Source organism: Miscanthus floridulus, chromosome 11 (assembly GCF_019320115.1).
Source record: "Miscanthus floridulus cultivar M001 chromosome 11, ASM1932011v1, whole genome shotgun sequence".
NCBI lineage: Eukaryota > Viridiplantae > Streptophyta > Magnoliopsida > Poales > Poaceae > Miscanthus > Miscanthus floridulus.
The window spans coordinates 54,487,480-54,503,150 of NC_089590.1; the positions used below are offsets into that span (position 1 = coordinate 54,487,480).

A 15,671-nucleotide genomic window follows, 5' to 3' on the forward strand; every position below is an offset into this window, starting at 1 on the left:
TGCTGCCATCCGTGCCTAGGCCACGTGTCTGCGTGGGCCGCTAGCCTCCATTGGATCGTCATGCGCCCGTCCCCACCAGGCCTGCCCACCCGCCTGGGCTACCTTGCTGCTGGACCTAGCCGAACGGCTTGCTGGGCCAATTTAGTTGTCGCCGGCCTTTCCATTTTCTAAATGTTTTTCTAATATAGGTTTCTAGTTAACTTGTAAAATGAATATAAATTTGTGTAGTTGTCCAAAAGTTATGAAACCAATTTTGTTGAGTTTCTAAAATCATGATTTATCTATTAGCATAATGGGTTAATCTAGTTTTAAAATATTTCTAGGGTGGCTTTAATTATTTTAACATGCTTAATATTGCTAAAATATAAACTTCCGTGATAAATCGGTGATAGTGTTAACTCTAAAAATTTTATAATAAATTACTAATATTATTAGATACTCATTGTAATTGTTGTAGCTCCAGAATAATTAATTTGCTATATAGATAATAATGCCCTATTTCGAATAAAGATAAAATCGATAGAATGAAATAAAGAAACAACTTGGGTTTATATAACTAAAACATTTGTTTAGAAATAACGCCTTATTCGACAACATGGATATGTAGCCTAAGTACGGTCGTTGTTAGAACTAGCTCATTAACTTGAGAGGCGTAAATCATATTTCTACAAGTCAGGATTGCAGTTGATTAATTATGTCTTTGCATTGCATCGCATTGCATATCATAATAGGGACATCGATGGATCGCAGAGTCATCGGGAGTTGTTGGAGAAATGGTGCTTTTGGAGATTGTGTCGCCAGGATGGAAAGCTATTTTCTGATTAAATCTTACCCAGGCAAGCCTCGGTGCATAACCCCTACTTTTATACAGTTTAAATTATATTTGTGCATTAAGTTTTAAGGAGTTGATTGAAACCCACTTGCATATATATCTTTATCCTATGAGTCTTACTAGTATGATAGGATCATGTAGATTGCTATGCTATAGGACTCCGGTAGAAGTCGAGTGATTGCCAGTCACTCGCGAGAAATAAGAAATATATTACTATACTATTATCACTTGGAATATATATAAAATAATGGAAAAGAAAATAATGACCGAGCAGGGATATGGTTTGGCTTATGATGGGTGTAAGAGGTTGTGTCCTACGACCAATGGGGCATAGCTTGGTTACACTGCATTCCCTATCCGTGTCGGTTAAGGACCGGCCATTGCATAAGGCTCTAGACAAGTCACATACTTATTATCCCGAGCACATACTTGCATAAGGCTCTAGGACAAGTCACAGACTTATTATCTTGAGCACATACTTGGGTATGGGTGCTTAGAAGACTTGTTACTCTCTTGTCATGGGTTCTAGGCTCTTCCTGGACTGACTGTTATGGTAGTTTTTGGGTTAGGAGGTCCTTGCACCGCACTGAGTCCGGGACTTAGAGGCGGAGGCTTAGAGTCCCAGTTTAGACTGAGGACCTGGACCCCGTGACAGGAGGGTGATGGGTTGATTCTGCTTTTGCCTAGGGTACAAGCGGGGCATGTGTTTTTAGGGGTACCCAGCTAGAGGCATTGATTTGTGAATCATCGACGTTCTGGTACGGCTTGTCTGTGGTCTAGCACCGTAGTAAGAACTGAAAGATGAAAGATAGAAAAAAAACTCTTATTGTTTACCACCTGCTTGAAAGTAGCACAGGTGCTTATATAGAATGGTTGGTTAATGAACTAATGCGGTTGTTAATAAAAATTGAATATAAGGACACACGCTTAGTAATGCTTCCTGCAGATGTAATAAACCCACAAGCCAGATAACCTTGCATATTCCTTAGAGTCTTTTCTTTCCTCCTGTCGGGTAAGTCTTGCTGAGTATAATTGAGTACTCAGGATTTTATTTCCCCCTGTTGCAGGTGACAGGTGGAGGCTAGAGCTGATCTTTGTGTGTGGATTCCTCCTAGTGGGCTCAGAGAGGATTTCCTTTATGCTGCGATCATAGTTTTTATTTATAACTCTCACTAAATGTTTTTATAAATGAAAGTTTTTTAATCTGTTATCATAGTTTATATTTCGATGCTTCGTCATGTCATGAATAGACATTTATTTCTGTTGTAACTCCGATCACATGTTTATATTCCGTTGTTCAATTAAATTATTCATAACTATGATAATATGATTATATTCCATTGTTATAATCATAATTGTTATACTCTGATGTTGTATTAAAAGTGATGTAAGAAATGGTTAAGAATGTTGTAAGCTTTATTCTCTCATTTGAGATCCTGATGGAAAAATATAGATTTTTGGGTTCTCCCCTAGGGTGTGCCCGATGGAACCATGTAATTTGGTGCCCTCCCTTGAGTACTTGTTTACACCAAAAATTACTAAGCTTATCCTAGAAAGGAAGAGATCGGTCGATGATGTCAAAAGTAAGAAGTCTCCTAATTAAGAGATATTATGAGTCGAACAGGAAATATTATTTAATATATTTAAGAGAGACATGACGTCCAGGTGCATATCAGGATGAAAGAAAGAATGACATGTATCAAACAAGGAAGCTTCATCAGCAAGGACCCTGCATAAGGAAAGTTAGAGTCCATGTATCTATATTTCTTTTTGTTATCTAGTCATGTTCGTTTAGGACTCTTATCAGCCCAGGGTATAAATATAAACTCCTGGCTATTGTAACAAGACACAATTAATCAAATATAAGTTACTTATTTTTTTTTGCTCCAGCCACCCCTTAGGTATAGGAGTAGAGTAGATCTTGGTGAGTTCTTCAGTGAGTAGGGCTGCATCGGTTTGGCCGACCTTCGGCTTGTCTGTAAGTACCGTCATGGCTTATACTTCTGTTCGTACGAATGTATCGATCTGGTCGACCTCCACTGCGACTCTGGTATAAGCTAGTTATCGACTCTTGTTTAGTTCAAGTATGGCTGCATCAATCCGGTCGACCTCCACTGCTCGAACTAGATTAAGGTCAAGTTATCGGCTCTGTCTAAGGGTGGCGTCATTCGGATAGATTTATTAAGTTACCGATATTGCTTATTTCTTTCATTGTTTATTTAATTATAGCAATATCACTTTGCTATGATTATGATTGATCTAGATTGGTCTTATATCCTGTTTAACCCATCGTTTATTAATCTAAACTGAATCTAATCTGCATCTTAAATGATGAGTTTTGTTTTATCGGCTATTTTGTGTCAATCTTGATCGTGCATAGTATGCGGTTAAGGCATGTCTGATCTTGAATAGATCTATTAGCTAACGAAAACTGTTCCATGGCTTGTTATCACGGCCTGTGTGATTCTGCCTCACACCCCACTGTTAGCACCATGGAGTGGGGATCGTTACTTGGTAGATTTGTTCCTGATAGGACACGACCTTAACTGTGCGCTATGTCTGAATCGGCTATTTTCACCGATATCGAGTGCTTTCACATATGCAGTTCACGTCACGAGAGCGTTGAAGTAAAGATAGGTTAAAAGATGTGTTAGCCCCATGATTTTATTATTGTATTATGGCCTGTATGATTCTACCTTATGTCCCACTGATATTAGTAATACGTTAGAGTCGTTGAATTTATCGTTGTTTCTACGATCTGCATGATTCTGCCTCATGCCCCACTGGTCATAACGATATATGAGATCTAATATGTTCATTAGATTTATCTTTATTAAATAGTTAAATGATGATAAGCTATTTCTTTTATATAAAAAGGGATTCGGTTACTTGCAATCGTTGGCTTAGCACAAACTGATTATTGCTGATATCCTATTGTCATTGACTAATATTTATCTAAATAACGATATTTATCCTGAATGATAATCGATTTTTCTTCCACAACCCCATGAGGTTTAACTGATTTATTCTTATGAGTATGCTAGAATCGACTATTTTCCTTCCACATCGGCTCTCAGAGCCACACATTCAGGACTGTCTGGCAATAACAGCATGTTCCGCCTTAAATTACTAATTAGTTTTCTCTCATTGTCAATTGTAGGGTCAAATTGACTGGCACATCTTAGGAGGAGTGCGCAGGATCGATAATCCCTGCGTTGAAGCTAGGCGGATCTCCAACTCCATCGAGCGGACCCTTCTGGCTTGCTCGTGTGCCCTGGCACGGGACGAAATTTCGTGCCAACACATGTTCTAGGCACACCTGGTGGGACCATAGTCCTTTGATTAGAAGTTAGATATATCCACAATTGAACATGACAAAAACGCCAAGAGCTTGCATATGGGCATCGATATAATTGGCGATCATCTCATTGGACTTCATATTCTACCTCGCCATATGTATGCCATGGCCTTTTTCTCGAAGATGCAAGCGGAAGAGCCAATGAAATTTTGAGCCGATGGATCAAGCTAATGAGCATCGGCCGATGGTCATCTAAACAAAGATACAAAAGGCGATGGACCATGCTAAAAAGCATAGGCTGAAGAGCAAATGCATCGGCTATCTATGCTTCGAAGATTATTACTTCTAGTTGAGAAAATGATGGCCCACAGGGACAACCGATGTGACTAGAAATACAATAATGTTGACAGATGTCTTCAAGAAATTGATTGGTTTAGTTCAATTGGCTACGGTGGAGCCCACAAAGTTTAATCAACTATGGGATAGCCGATTTCACCAACATAGGAGCCAATTTTACCATCGGCACACCTCCAGCAAAGGGAACTATGGGTTCTCCACAAGCCGGCATGTGCCTCAATATGCAAACAGGTAAAATGAAATTAATAATTATTATAATTCTGGTACATGGAGATCGGTTGTCCTAAAGCAGAATTGGCATCTAACCTTTAAGATTCAACGCCTTGCCCACAAGCTGATGATCTTCTAATGGATCAGTCTGATAGCCGATGCCATCAAGACAAGTTTGGAAGGAGGGTAGTTAATATGGTGCATACATCAAATTTACATGCACGAGCTAGCTTGAGGACTTACTATATTTAAATATTATATGCAAGACAACCATCAGCTGATCGGCAAGGCCAGACCATGAAGCCGATGAAGACTGACACAGCCGATGACCATCGATGATTCAATTGGAGCCTATGAGTACATGGAGAGAGCCGACATCATTGGTGGAAAGTGTATCGGCTATTTATAAAAAAACATTATTATATCATCGATTATCGAAATAGTACATCAGCTGTTGAAGGAATATCGGCTATTGAAATATTTTATCAAGTTGATCAGTAAGGCTGATGGACCAATGGAATAGTTAGCCGATGGCTCACACCGGGGCTATCAAAGCATGTTCTTATTATGTCCTCTTGACGTGTCGGCTAGTCGGCTACCGGTAATGTTTTTTATTGGATCCGACTAACTGGTATTGATATTATTTCGGTTTGATCTTCTCATCGATATTGAGTCATTCCATCTACAATGCACTTCATCATTATTCAAAAAAGGAATTTTAATTATTCTTTGGAGGTGGATTTGACAATGTTATGGTGGGATGCGTTCATAAATTCTGATGGCAATTAAAGGTCATAACATTGACGCTGAAAGCCGATGAGATATGTCTATCGGCTACATGTTATTCAATTAGATTTGATGCTAAGTTAATTGTGGAGAAGGTTGGCATGAGAAAGGAGGCATGTGGGACCAGGATAGAGCTCACTTCAGATAGGACATGCATTGGTAATAGGGACCTTCTTTGTTCTCAACATGGCTTCCAGAATTACAATCTGATTAAGCCGATAGCAATGATAACGCATCAACGGCTTCAAGCAGTTGTTTCCTAAGGGACAGAAGTGACCAAGAAAAAAGGAGAAGCTGTTTAGGGAAGCATATACATACCCGGTAAAATTCGGAAGCAAGATGAAGTCAGGTCGATTGGCAGCAGCAAATCCGGGCAAACAACAATTAGCATGGCTAGCCAATGACGGTGATAGATGTCTTGACTGCAGCTTACATGAACAAACCAGCCAATAGATGCAACTAGAACACCCAGTAAGGTGAATCGATCAGTTTTACCACGATCTATTTGAAAGTCACGTATGTAATCCATGGTGAGAAGGAAAGAAAAGAAATCAAGTAATGATTATTTATTAGATCGGACTTGGTGTTGGACTTGTTCATGCAGTGCGGCTTGAGTACAAACAAAGCGTATATTGATTCTTTATTAGTTTCAAGCCAACATAGAGTAGATGCGAGTGAACAAGCATGGAAGCCAATGTGGGCTGTGAAGCGCATCAGCCATCAGGAGACAGAGTCTAACTAAATACGTCCACATACTCGATGCTAGTTAAGAGAAAATAGCAGAAGGCCGCTACCGATTTGCTTATATATTTGAATTAAGAGCGAATCAATACGTGACAAGGATACTCATCGGCTTCTGAGTGCGAAGATCAAGGCATCAAGCCGATGGGGCCCTTTATGTTGTGATCAAGCATCAAGCCGATGGGTTTAAACCAGATTAAGTCTCCTTCCATCGGCTATTATGATCGGCTATTGTGAAGCAGCAACATAGTTACAACAAGTGAAAACCCCATCTACTACAAGTTGCTATAGATAAATACTTTCCCTGTGGTGTCTATATACTTACATAGAAGGCAAAATCTGCTACACCATACTCCTACCCAGGGCGAGATCAATTTAATTCAAAGGAAGGACTACACATACATGGAAGGCGGCGTTGGAAAGCAGGATAACTCCCAACATTTTAGTTCATGACATCACCTCCAACACCCAGTTTGAGGAAGGCTAAAGAAGTTGGGAGCAGTTGACCTATGTGAGCAGATATTAGAAGAAGAGTATCAGAGCTGTGATCCTAATTTAAGGAAACAAAAGCCGATGATAAAGCTTATTACATCGGCTAGAGATATCGATTCGTTAATATCTCGATACGTCAGATACAAGGCAGGATGAAAATGAATGAGTCCCATACAGGCAAAAGCAGCCACTGTGGATGACTTCTTCTCCAGCATCATGGCCAAGCCTGATGTCACCAACGATATGATCAGCTCATCATGGAACCAACACCGAGAAGATCCTTGAGATGAATACGCTCGGCATCTTGAGCAATTGCATGAACTACGCATCAGGGGGGCCTACCGCTGCACATGCACCTACGAGCCGCCAAGCTCATCTTCATGTTCTACTGGCATGCTCAACATCAATTTCATCGCCATGACATTCTTTGGGGCTACACGTGAGCTGCTCGATGACATGTTCACCTAGGTGCTCTAGATCCCCAACAAGGAGATCGACAAAGGCCAAGATTGTGTCTAAGAAGGACTGAATATAACAAAGGCCATTGCATATTCGTCAGTAGTAGAGGTGGCTATAGGAGTGCGATGCAAGCACATCGGCAATACCTGCGCATGATCCAACGCTAGGAATCACCATCAGCGACTAGCATCACCCATTACGCTGTTGGCATCATCACCGCTGTTATTGTCTTGCTAGTTGCGATCATCCTCAATTGTGTTGGCAGCAGCTGCTGATATTGACAAAGCTCGGATGGCATGGCCATCGCAATCTTGATCTTCCTGGTGGATTCGTAATTCGATGGTTGACACAGAGAAGACCAAGAGACAGATCGAGTAGAAAGCCAATAAAGACCAATCACATCTCTTGAGATAGAATCGGCTATTACTTCATGACCTTACCCTTCAAGCAGACGGAGTCTGTAGCCTGATCGGCAAGAGCATAAAGCTGATGGTTTCCTGGATAGAAAAGGAAAAAACGACTAAGATTCTCTTGCTAGGGCAACATACGGATAGAGATCCTCATGGGAATTCTCAACCATTCGCTCACTGGCTCCTCTGTGGTGTGAACATCTCATTGAATTGGTTGTTGGTTTCGCCATCATTGTTGCAGCTGCATTCTTATTCTCTGGCACCTTGGGTTTTGCCAGTGACTATGTCACATTGATGCTTAGCTGCTTTATTGCCAGCGTCGATGTGGCTACAATCGGGGGCCTAGTATTCCTCAAATGGTTCATCAAGATCCTGCAAATACTTGTCCAGGTTAAGCGCCAAGGTATCGGCTATGAGTGCTTGGAGTATATTTTAAATATGGTGGCCGAGAACCTAAGGCACTGTACATGTGCATGGCTACATTAGTTGGAGCTCAACCAGTTCGACTTTATTATCTACAATGCCAACTGTGGATGTGCCAAGGCACGAGTACTCCTCCTACCTAGACCAAAAGATGTAGCAACAGATATACAGAAATTGGTAGGGGTCAGCTCACCTGCACATGATTCATAGAGCATCCAGCCTCAAAGCCGATTATTTCTATTTCTAGCAACGAATTAGGCACAACACCGATTACGTTTACTGAGTTTGACACATATAAATTTGTCACAACACTTGACTCAAGAGCTTGTGCTGGTCATCTCGTGGAAGGCAAATTGAAGGTTCTGTTACGTGTTCTTACATCTACAAAGAAAATACAAACAACAGTAGGGAAAGGGATAAATGTTAAGCATATTCTTCTAGTGAAGTATCTGAACTAATGACCTTCCCTGAAGAAAATTGGCTGCTAGTTCGAAACCCTGCTTTTCAAACCGAAGAATCATTTATTCCTAAAAAGCCAATGAAGATCAGACATCATTGAAAATTGGAACTTAGAGTCGCATTGGCTGAATATTTTAATCAAAGACTTCAAGGCTGATTCTAATCTGTTCGTTCAGTCAACAGTGATTAGATACTACTCCAGGCCACCATACTGTTAGGATTTGTCCATTTTGCTTAGGCCAGCGCCACTTCCGACTTCTTTGGCGACAACTAGGGATTCCACGAGTTGACAAAAGTCGCCGAGCAGGCCGTAAAGCGCACTGAGGTAACTAGACTCAGGTTGGAGGTACATGGATGCAGATATGAGGTATATATTCTTTATTCCTTGCTTTTCCTATCACTTATGAACAATTTATCATAGGGAAAGCATGTCGTCTAAGTAGTTGATGAATGAGATATGGTATGATGAAGGGAACCTTGCTTCTTTTTTAAAGTACTTGAGAAATTTTCTTACAAAAATTCAAAATCAATAGTTTGTCTCCTCGATGATATAGAATTTCCAACCAAGGCCATATGTTATCATAAAAAAACCTTCCACATAGGCTGCTTACTTTGTGTTGAGTTTTGTCAAGTCTTGTTGACCCTTGTTAAGAGATTTATCATGCTCCCAAGATCAAGATCACATACACGCTACATATGTGTGCTGCTTCTACACTTGAAGTACGCAAAAATATGCTTTTCATCCACCTCAAAATGTTCTGCTCCTACACTAGGAGAAGACAAAAAAATATATTTGCTAGATTTTATCGGGAATAAATGCTCCTAAGTTCTTGATAATATTTCTCTCAAAAGTTGATGTAAAAAGAGACATGTGATATGCAAAAATGTAAAAAGATGGACACAAAAGAGGTCCAAAGTAAAAAAAGGGAAAAAGAAAAAGAGATGAGAATAAAGATAACCCATGTTCTCGCAAAAATATTCCACAAGGGAGAAATATATTTCAGAGAGCATAGTAGAATTAGGTTAGCCACTAAACATTCGCACACATGCATATCTTAATCTAAGAGTATGACACTTTCTCTCCTTGGATCCAGGGTTTGACTTTACGATACGCAAGGTAAGTATGCTACATACTTTGTCCCTACCCGAACTCCACATAAGCTTTTTAGAAGTAGGGTAAATAGAGGCGAAACAATGTCTTGACGAGGAACTATGCACATTGGGCGATCTGAGAGAATTATTTGGGGAGCAAAGCTATATTTTAATTTTAAAAGTCCTTTCAAAAATCTAAGTTTTCTGAGCAGGAGAAGTGAGGATGACTGGATTCTAATCTATTCCATTCTTCAACCACCTAAGATGGCGTGATAGACACTTCAAAGTTCACATGTATAGGTGAGGCTTGGAATAAAGTAATATTGCTACCGATGAATTCTTTAGCTCCTTACTAGTGATTTGATAGTCGATTATAGTTATAAACTCGGGGCTAGCTCTTAATCGGCTAAAGCAGATAAACAGTCAACCCAAGTAAGTCATCAAAGCCAAGTATTACAATCAGATGTCGCTGACTCAGGAAAGGAGATTATTGGATCAAAATAGTTCGAAGCATGGGGGCCCGTATTTACACCAAAGATTGGTAAGCTTATCCTGGAAAGGAAGAGATCGGCCGATGATATCAAAAGCAAGAAAGTCTCCTAATTAAGAGATATTTATGAGCCCGGATAAGAAATATTATTTAATATATTTAAGAGAGGCATGACGTCCATGTGTATATCAACATGAAAGAAACAAGGACACGTATCAAACAAGAAAGCTTCATCAGCAAGGACTCTGCATAAGGAAAGTTAGAATCCATGTATCTATATTTCTTTTTGTTATCTAGTCATGTTCGTTTAGTACTCTTATCAGCCCAGGGTATAAATATAAACCCTCGACTATTGTAACAAGGCACACAATCAATCAAATACAAATTACTTACTTTTTTTTGCTCCATCCACCCCTTAGGAGTAGGAGTAGAGTAGATCTCGGCGAGTTCTTCAGCGAGCAGGGCTGCATCGGTTCGGCCGACCTTCGGTTTGTCTGTAAGTACCATCATGGATTATACTTCTGTTTGTATGGCTGTATCGATCCTGGTCGACCTCCACTGCAACTCTGGTATAAGCTAGTTATCGACTCTTGTTTAGTTCAAGTACGGCTGCATCGATCTGGTTGACCTACACCGCTCGAACTAGATTAAGGTCAAGTTATCGGCTCTGTCTAAGGGCGGCGTCCTTTGGATGGATTCATTAAGTTACCGATATTGCTTATTGCTTTCATTGTTTATTTAATTACAGCAATATCACTTCGTCCGATTAGGATTGATCTAGATCGGCCTTATATCCTGTTTAACCCATCTTTTATTAATATAAACTGATCTAATCTGCATCTTAAATGATGAGTTATGTTTTATCGGCTGTTTTGTGTCAATCTTAATCGTGCATAGTGTACGGTTAAGGTATGTCTGGTCTTGAATAGATCTATTGGCTAACGAAAACCGTTCCATGACCTGTTATCACGGCCTATATGATTCTGCCTCACACCCCACTGTTAGCACCATGGAGTGGGGATCGTTACTTGGTAGATCTGTTCCTGATAGAACACGACCTTAACTATGCGCTATGCCTGAATCGGCTATTTTAGCCGATATCGAGTGCTTTCATATATGCAGTTCACATCACGAGACCGTTGAAGTAAAGATATGTTAAAAGATATGTTAGCCCCATAATCTTATTATTGTATTATGGCCTGCATGATTCTGCCTCGTGATCATTTCAGCTGGAAATTGTTCCCAACAAGAACCGAACGAGACCTTAGTCTTGTTGTGAGCTTATTGGGGTGGGATCCAAATGACTGGCAGAGAACTTATGGAAAAGAGGGGAAATGATTAGGGGATGAGAGGAACCGATGAAGCACTATGCCTTTTGTGATTAGCTGTGGGAGACTGGGAGGTCGGGGCCTCGGGGCGGCACGTGGGGGACCTGAGTTTTCTGGTGTGCAGGTGGAGCGCGCAGCGGCGCAGGCTGGCCCGCGTCGGACTAGGACTCCGACTCCGACTCCGCATGCGCCTTGATCTGATCAGAATAAAATGCTCCCCACGGACGGCCTTCATCATCAAATCAGTATTCAACACCAGCGCCCGAATCCAAGATTAATCGACATGGCGCCGTTCGGTCCTTGGGCGGATATTCCCCCGAAGCCCCTCGCCCTCGTCGGCAATGGCCTCCACCTGCTAGAATTCTACTGTCGTGCCCGCGGCGTCTGCACGGCGTGGCGCGCCGCCCTCCCGCCTCCAGTCCCTTCGCTCGTCATCGTCACCATCCCACCACCCGGCGCTTCTTCCCTCTACCGGCACTTCCCGGAGGTGTTCGCCCTGTTCCTGCCGGCGGAGCGATTGTTCCCCCTCACCACGTTTCGACGTGGCAGCCTTTGCGTCGGCTCGAGCAACGGTTGGTTGGCCGTCGACGCTCGCTCCTGCAGCCTGGGGATCTACCTCGTGAGCCGTCTCTCGGGCGGCAAGGAGATCCGTCTCCTCCCGCTGAGGAACGACAACAAGCCTGTGCCAAAGATCGTGTTCGCGCCAAACCCCAAGCCTGATGACTATGTTGCCATTGCTATCTGCGACCTGCGTCGGCTAGCCTACACCAAGACACGGGACATGAAGTGGATGATCCTCGACGTTGCCATTGGGGAGAGGGACAAGCTCATCGACCTGGCCTACGACACCGACGACGGCAAGGTCTACTGCGTCACCTTGTTGGGAGACGTGCACGTGCTCCACATCCCCCGGCGACAGCGACGGAGGCCCATCGTTGAACCCTTGCTGGCCGAGCGCGCCGGCCTCCCGTTCGACCCCGCCGCCGCCTACGCCCCGCCCTACGACACCGTGTCCAAGTTCACAGGCGTCAAGAATGTCTTCTTCTTCGGCGGTAACTTGTACCAGGTGTGGCGGAACGTGATGAAAGACGACATCTTCGTCCTCAAGTACAACCCCGAGCGCCGGCCATGCTGGGACGCGGTGACGAACCTGGGAGGCTACTCGGTGTTCGTCGGCAAGAACCATCCCGTGGTGCTGCAACCAAAGGATGCGCCAGGGGTGACGGCCAACTGCGTGTACTGGATCAATGAGCGGTCGAGGAATGAGCCCATGGTGTTCGACATGGTCACCAGGACCTCGACACTTCACCCTTCCGCCGCCAAAGCAATGTCTCCCTCGTTCGAACCAGTCTGCTGCTGGTACTTCTTGGATGACAAGATTACAGAGGTCCAAGACAATGGAAGAAAACGACGTCAAAGTATAGATCATTGCGAGCAGGTCTCCAAGACTAGTCGGAAGGCTCACTAGTGCTTGGTCACGTACGTAGTTTTTTTTTTTTGACAAGTCGACCCGGGGGAGTCCCCCACCTGAATTATATTGATAATAAGGTGGCTCTCAAAGCCTAATGTTTGGAATACATTGTTTACATTTTCTAGCTTTTGACTTTTACATTGCGTTAACTAGAATAGAACACCAAGCGTCAGCTATGTCTCTGTCCTTCTTTGGCAATCGAACCTTCCACAGTTGAGCTTCAGATTTGCGTGCCGTAAGCCCGTAAGAGCTCCTTGGAGCGTGGTCTGGTCATTCCTGAAGACTGTTATTCCTTCACTTCCAAATATGCCAGCAGCACAATAGCACAAATGTTTGAAAGTGTTTGTCTGGGATATGTGTTGGCGGCGTGATTGGTGATCTGCTGGAGTTGTATGACCGACCAGCTGTCATCAGTTGGAATCTGGATGGCCTCCCAAAATTGCCTTGCTGCAGGGCAACCAAAGATCACATGATCTGCCGTTTCATCAGCTGCATGGCAGATATCGCAAACCGGGCTTTCCACAATACTCTTCCTGGCTAGATTGGTCTTGCACTGTATTCTTCCTTGTGATAGCAGCCAAAGATCACACGAAGAATTTGACCCTAGGCGGCGCCTTGTTGTTCCATACAAATTTTGCCCAAGGTTCAGGATTGGAATCGGCCGTTTTCAGTACAGCATGGAGGTATCCAAGTCACCATTTCGTTTGATCGGGGGGCTCTGTCGGCGGTCTCTGCCCTCCTGTAACTGCTGTTGCTCGATAATCTCAATAACTTGGGCCAGCTGTAGTTCTGCTGCTGCCGATCGCCGAGACACCATGCTGCTCTGAATAGCACCGTTCATTGCTTATCTGACGGTCATCTCCTGCATTCTGCAATGGGCAATGGCTATAGAGCTCTGGAAATCTATCTGCCATTGGGTCATCGCCATACCATGCATCATGCCAGAAAGAAGTGCTTGCTCCATCTCCTAAGATCACAGTAGTGATGGCTCTGTATATCGGCAGTAGGGACCTCAGCATAGCCCAATGGTCGTGCATTAGGAAACGTTTCGTCTCCTTCCGATGTTTATAGAGCTCCTTGGCTTGGTGATTGTGAGAGACGAATTAAATTGGCATCTGCACTACTGCATTTTTCCCCTCTCAGAGAGATCCATCTGCAGGCCCACAATTTTTACTAGTTGATGATTTCCTATATATGCTTGATGAGCAGGTGAATTTTCATTGGTCATTTTACGGTTTCTCATTGTAGTCGCCCCTTCCCTATGTTCATTGGCTTTGTTAGAACACCACCAATAGTTCCTAAAAAGACAATTAGTAAATCCATGAGTTTTCGAGTATCTAAAGAAATAGGAAGCATATTTGTTAGCTTTCTCCAACCATTTTCAACGTCTCGCTCTTAATAGCTAGAAGACAATTTTGTATCACAGACTATTTCTAAATCACCTTAGACACTTTATACTTTCTTTATTTCTTATACCTACTCTTATACATTTGTACTAGGATCATGCCTGTGCATTCCAACGGGAAAAAATAATATCACACAATAATTCAAGTATGAATGCGTGTTATATTATTATCAAAAACGATGTTTTGAGTGTGATGTTTGCAACATTCTGTTTGTAGTCAATCATCAATATTACATGAGTTTTCACGAAGTATGATCAATTAGAATACAATCCATGTTTTGATGTGAACAAAGGTAAACCTCAGGTCTTGTCTTGATTAATACAATGAAATTATAGTACAAATAACGATTGGTCTAAGATAATCACATAGGTAGACCACCGTTGCCAAGGAGTACCACCGTTTTGGATAAATTGATTGATGAAACTGACATCCACGGCTACTTTGATCAATTTTTTTTGGACGTCTACAATTTTTTAGATAAGAAATGTTGTCAATACTGTATGTTTCAAAAATATATTAGTGGGCATTTTTTTAATATGTGAAGATTACACTCACCGTGAGTTGGATTGAATAAAAAACATGTATCCAAACACCCGGTGTTAATATTAATCCAAAATAATTACTCCTCATATTGATAGAGGGATATAATAATAGGAGGAGCTCCGCATATTGAATCCAAAAACATGGTATCCAAACACCTGGGTGGGAAAGGGAGGTTTCGCGGTGAAACTAGTATGGGGCGTGTCACTGAGGGGAGGAGGAGCTTCCGCATGCTGGGGTCGACGGGGAGTGGGCGACCACATCAGATCTAGGCTCGGCCGCAACGGGAGGATATTGTCTGAAAAATGCAACCTTGCAAACGTAACTGTGAGAAGGAAGATTTTGCATCAGAGTTGAAGATATAGTAAATGGTGATCTAAAGAAGTCATTTTCTGAGTGCAAAATTTCATCCATCCGGTTTGCAACATACAAGGAGACAGGTGATTTGGAAGGTTATGCATCTTGACATTTCTGATGGCACGTCTCTTGCTGTTGCTCTGAAGCTAGACCAAGGGGCGCCCAGACAAAATCAGATGTGCTTTCCCCAAAAAGGATAACCAAAAACTCAATGATAATGGGAACTCAGATCATTTTTTGAAAAGTAAAATTCCGACATGCTATGAATGTGGAACCCCTGGCACTTCTCTTCTTGCCCAAACAGGATTCTGAAGTAAGGAAGTGCTAAGGGCGCGTTTAGTTCGGCAAAGTTTACACCTGCAAACTTTGCATAGTGCACGATTCTCCACTGTAGCATTTCGTTTGTATTTATGAATTATTGTCCAAACATTGACTAATTAGGCTCAAAAGATTCGTCTCGCAAAGTTAAAGCAAACTGTGCAATTAGTTTTTGATTTCGTCTACATTTAGTACTCCATGT

General features: G+C 42.3%; 1 protein-coding gene across 1 annotated transcript; it reads left to right on the forward strand.

Annotated features, from left to right (window-relative positions):
- The first annotated feature begins 11,660 nt into the window (after positions 1-11,660).
- LOC136491968 (uncharacterized) lies at positions 11,661-12,845 on the forward strand. Its single transcript, XM_066488151.1, has one exon. The coding sequence runs from the start codon at positions 11,661-11,663 to the stop codon at positions 12,843-12,845; it is 1,185 nt and encodes a 394-aa protein (XP_066344248.1).
- The last annotated feature ends 2,826 nt before the right edge of the window (positions 12,846-15,671 follow it).

Excerpts from the sequence above, each read along its gene's own strand:
- LOC136491968 (XM_066488151.1), top strand. The coding sequence starts at position 11,661 with ATGGCGCCGTTCGGTCCTTGGGCGGATATTCCCCCGAAGCCCCTCGCC.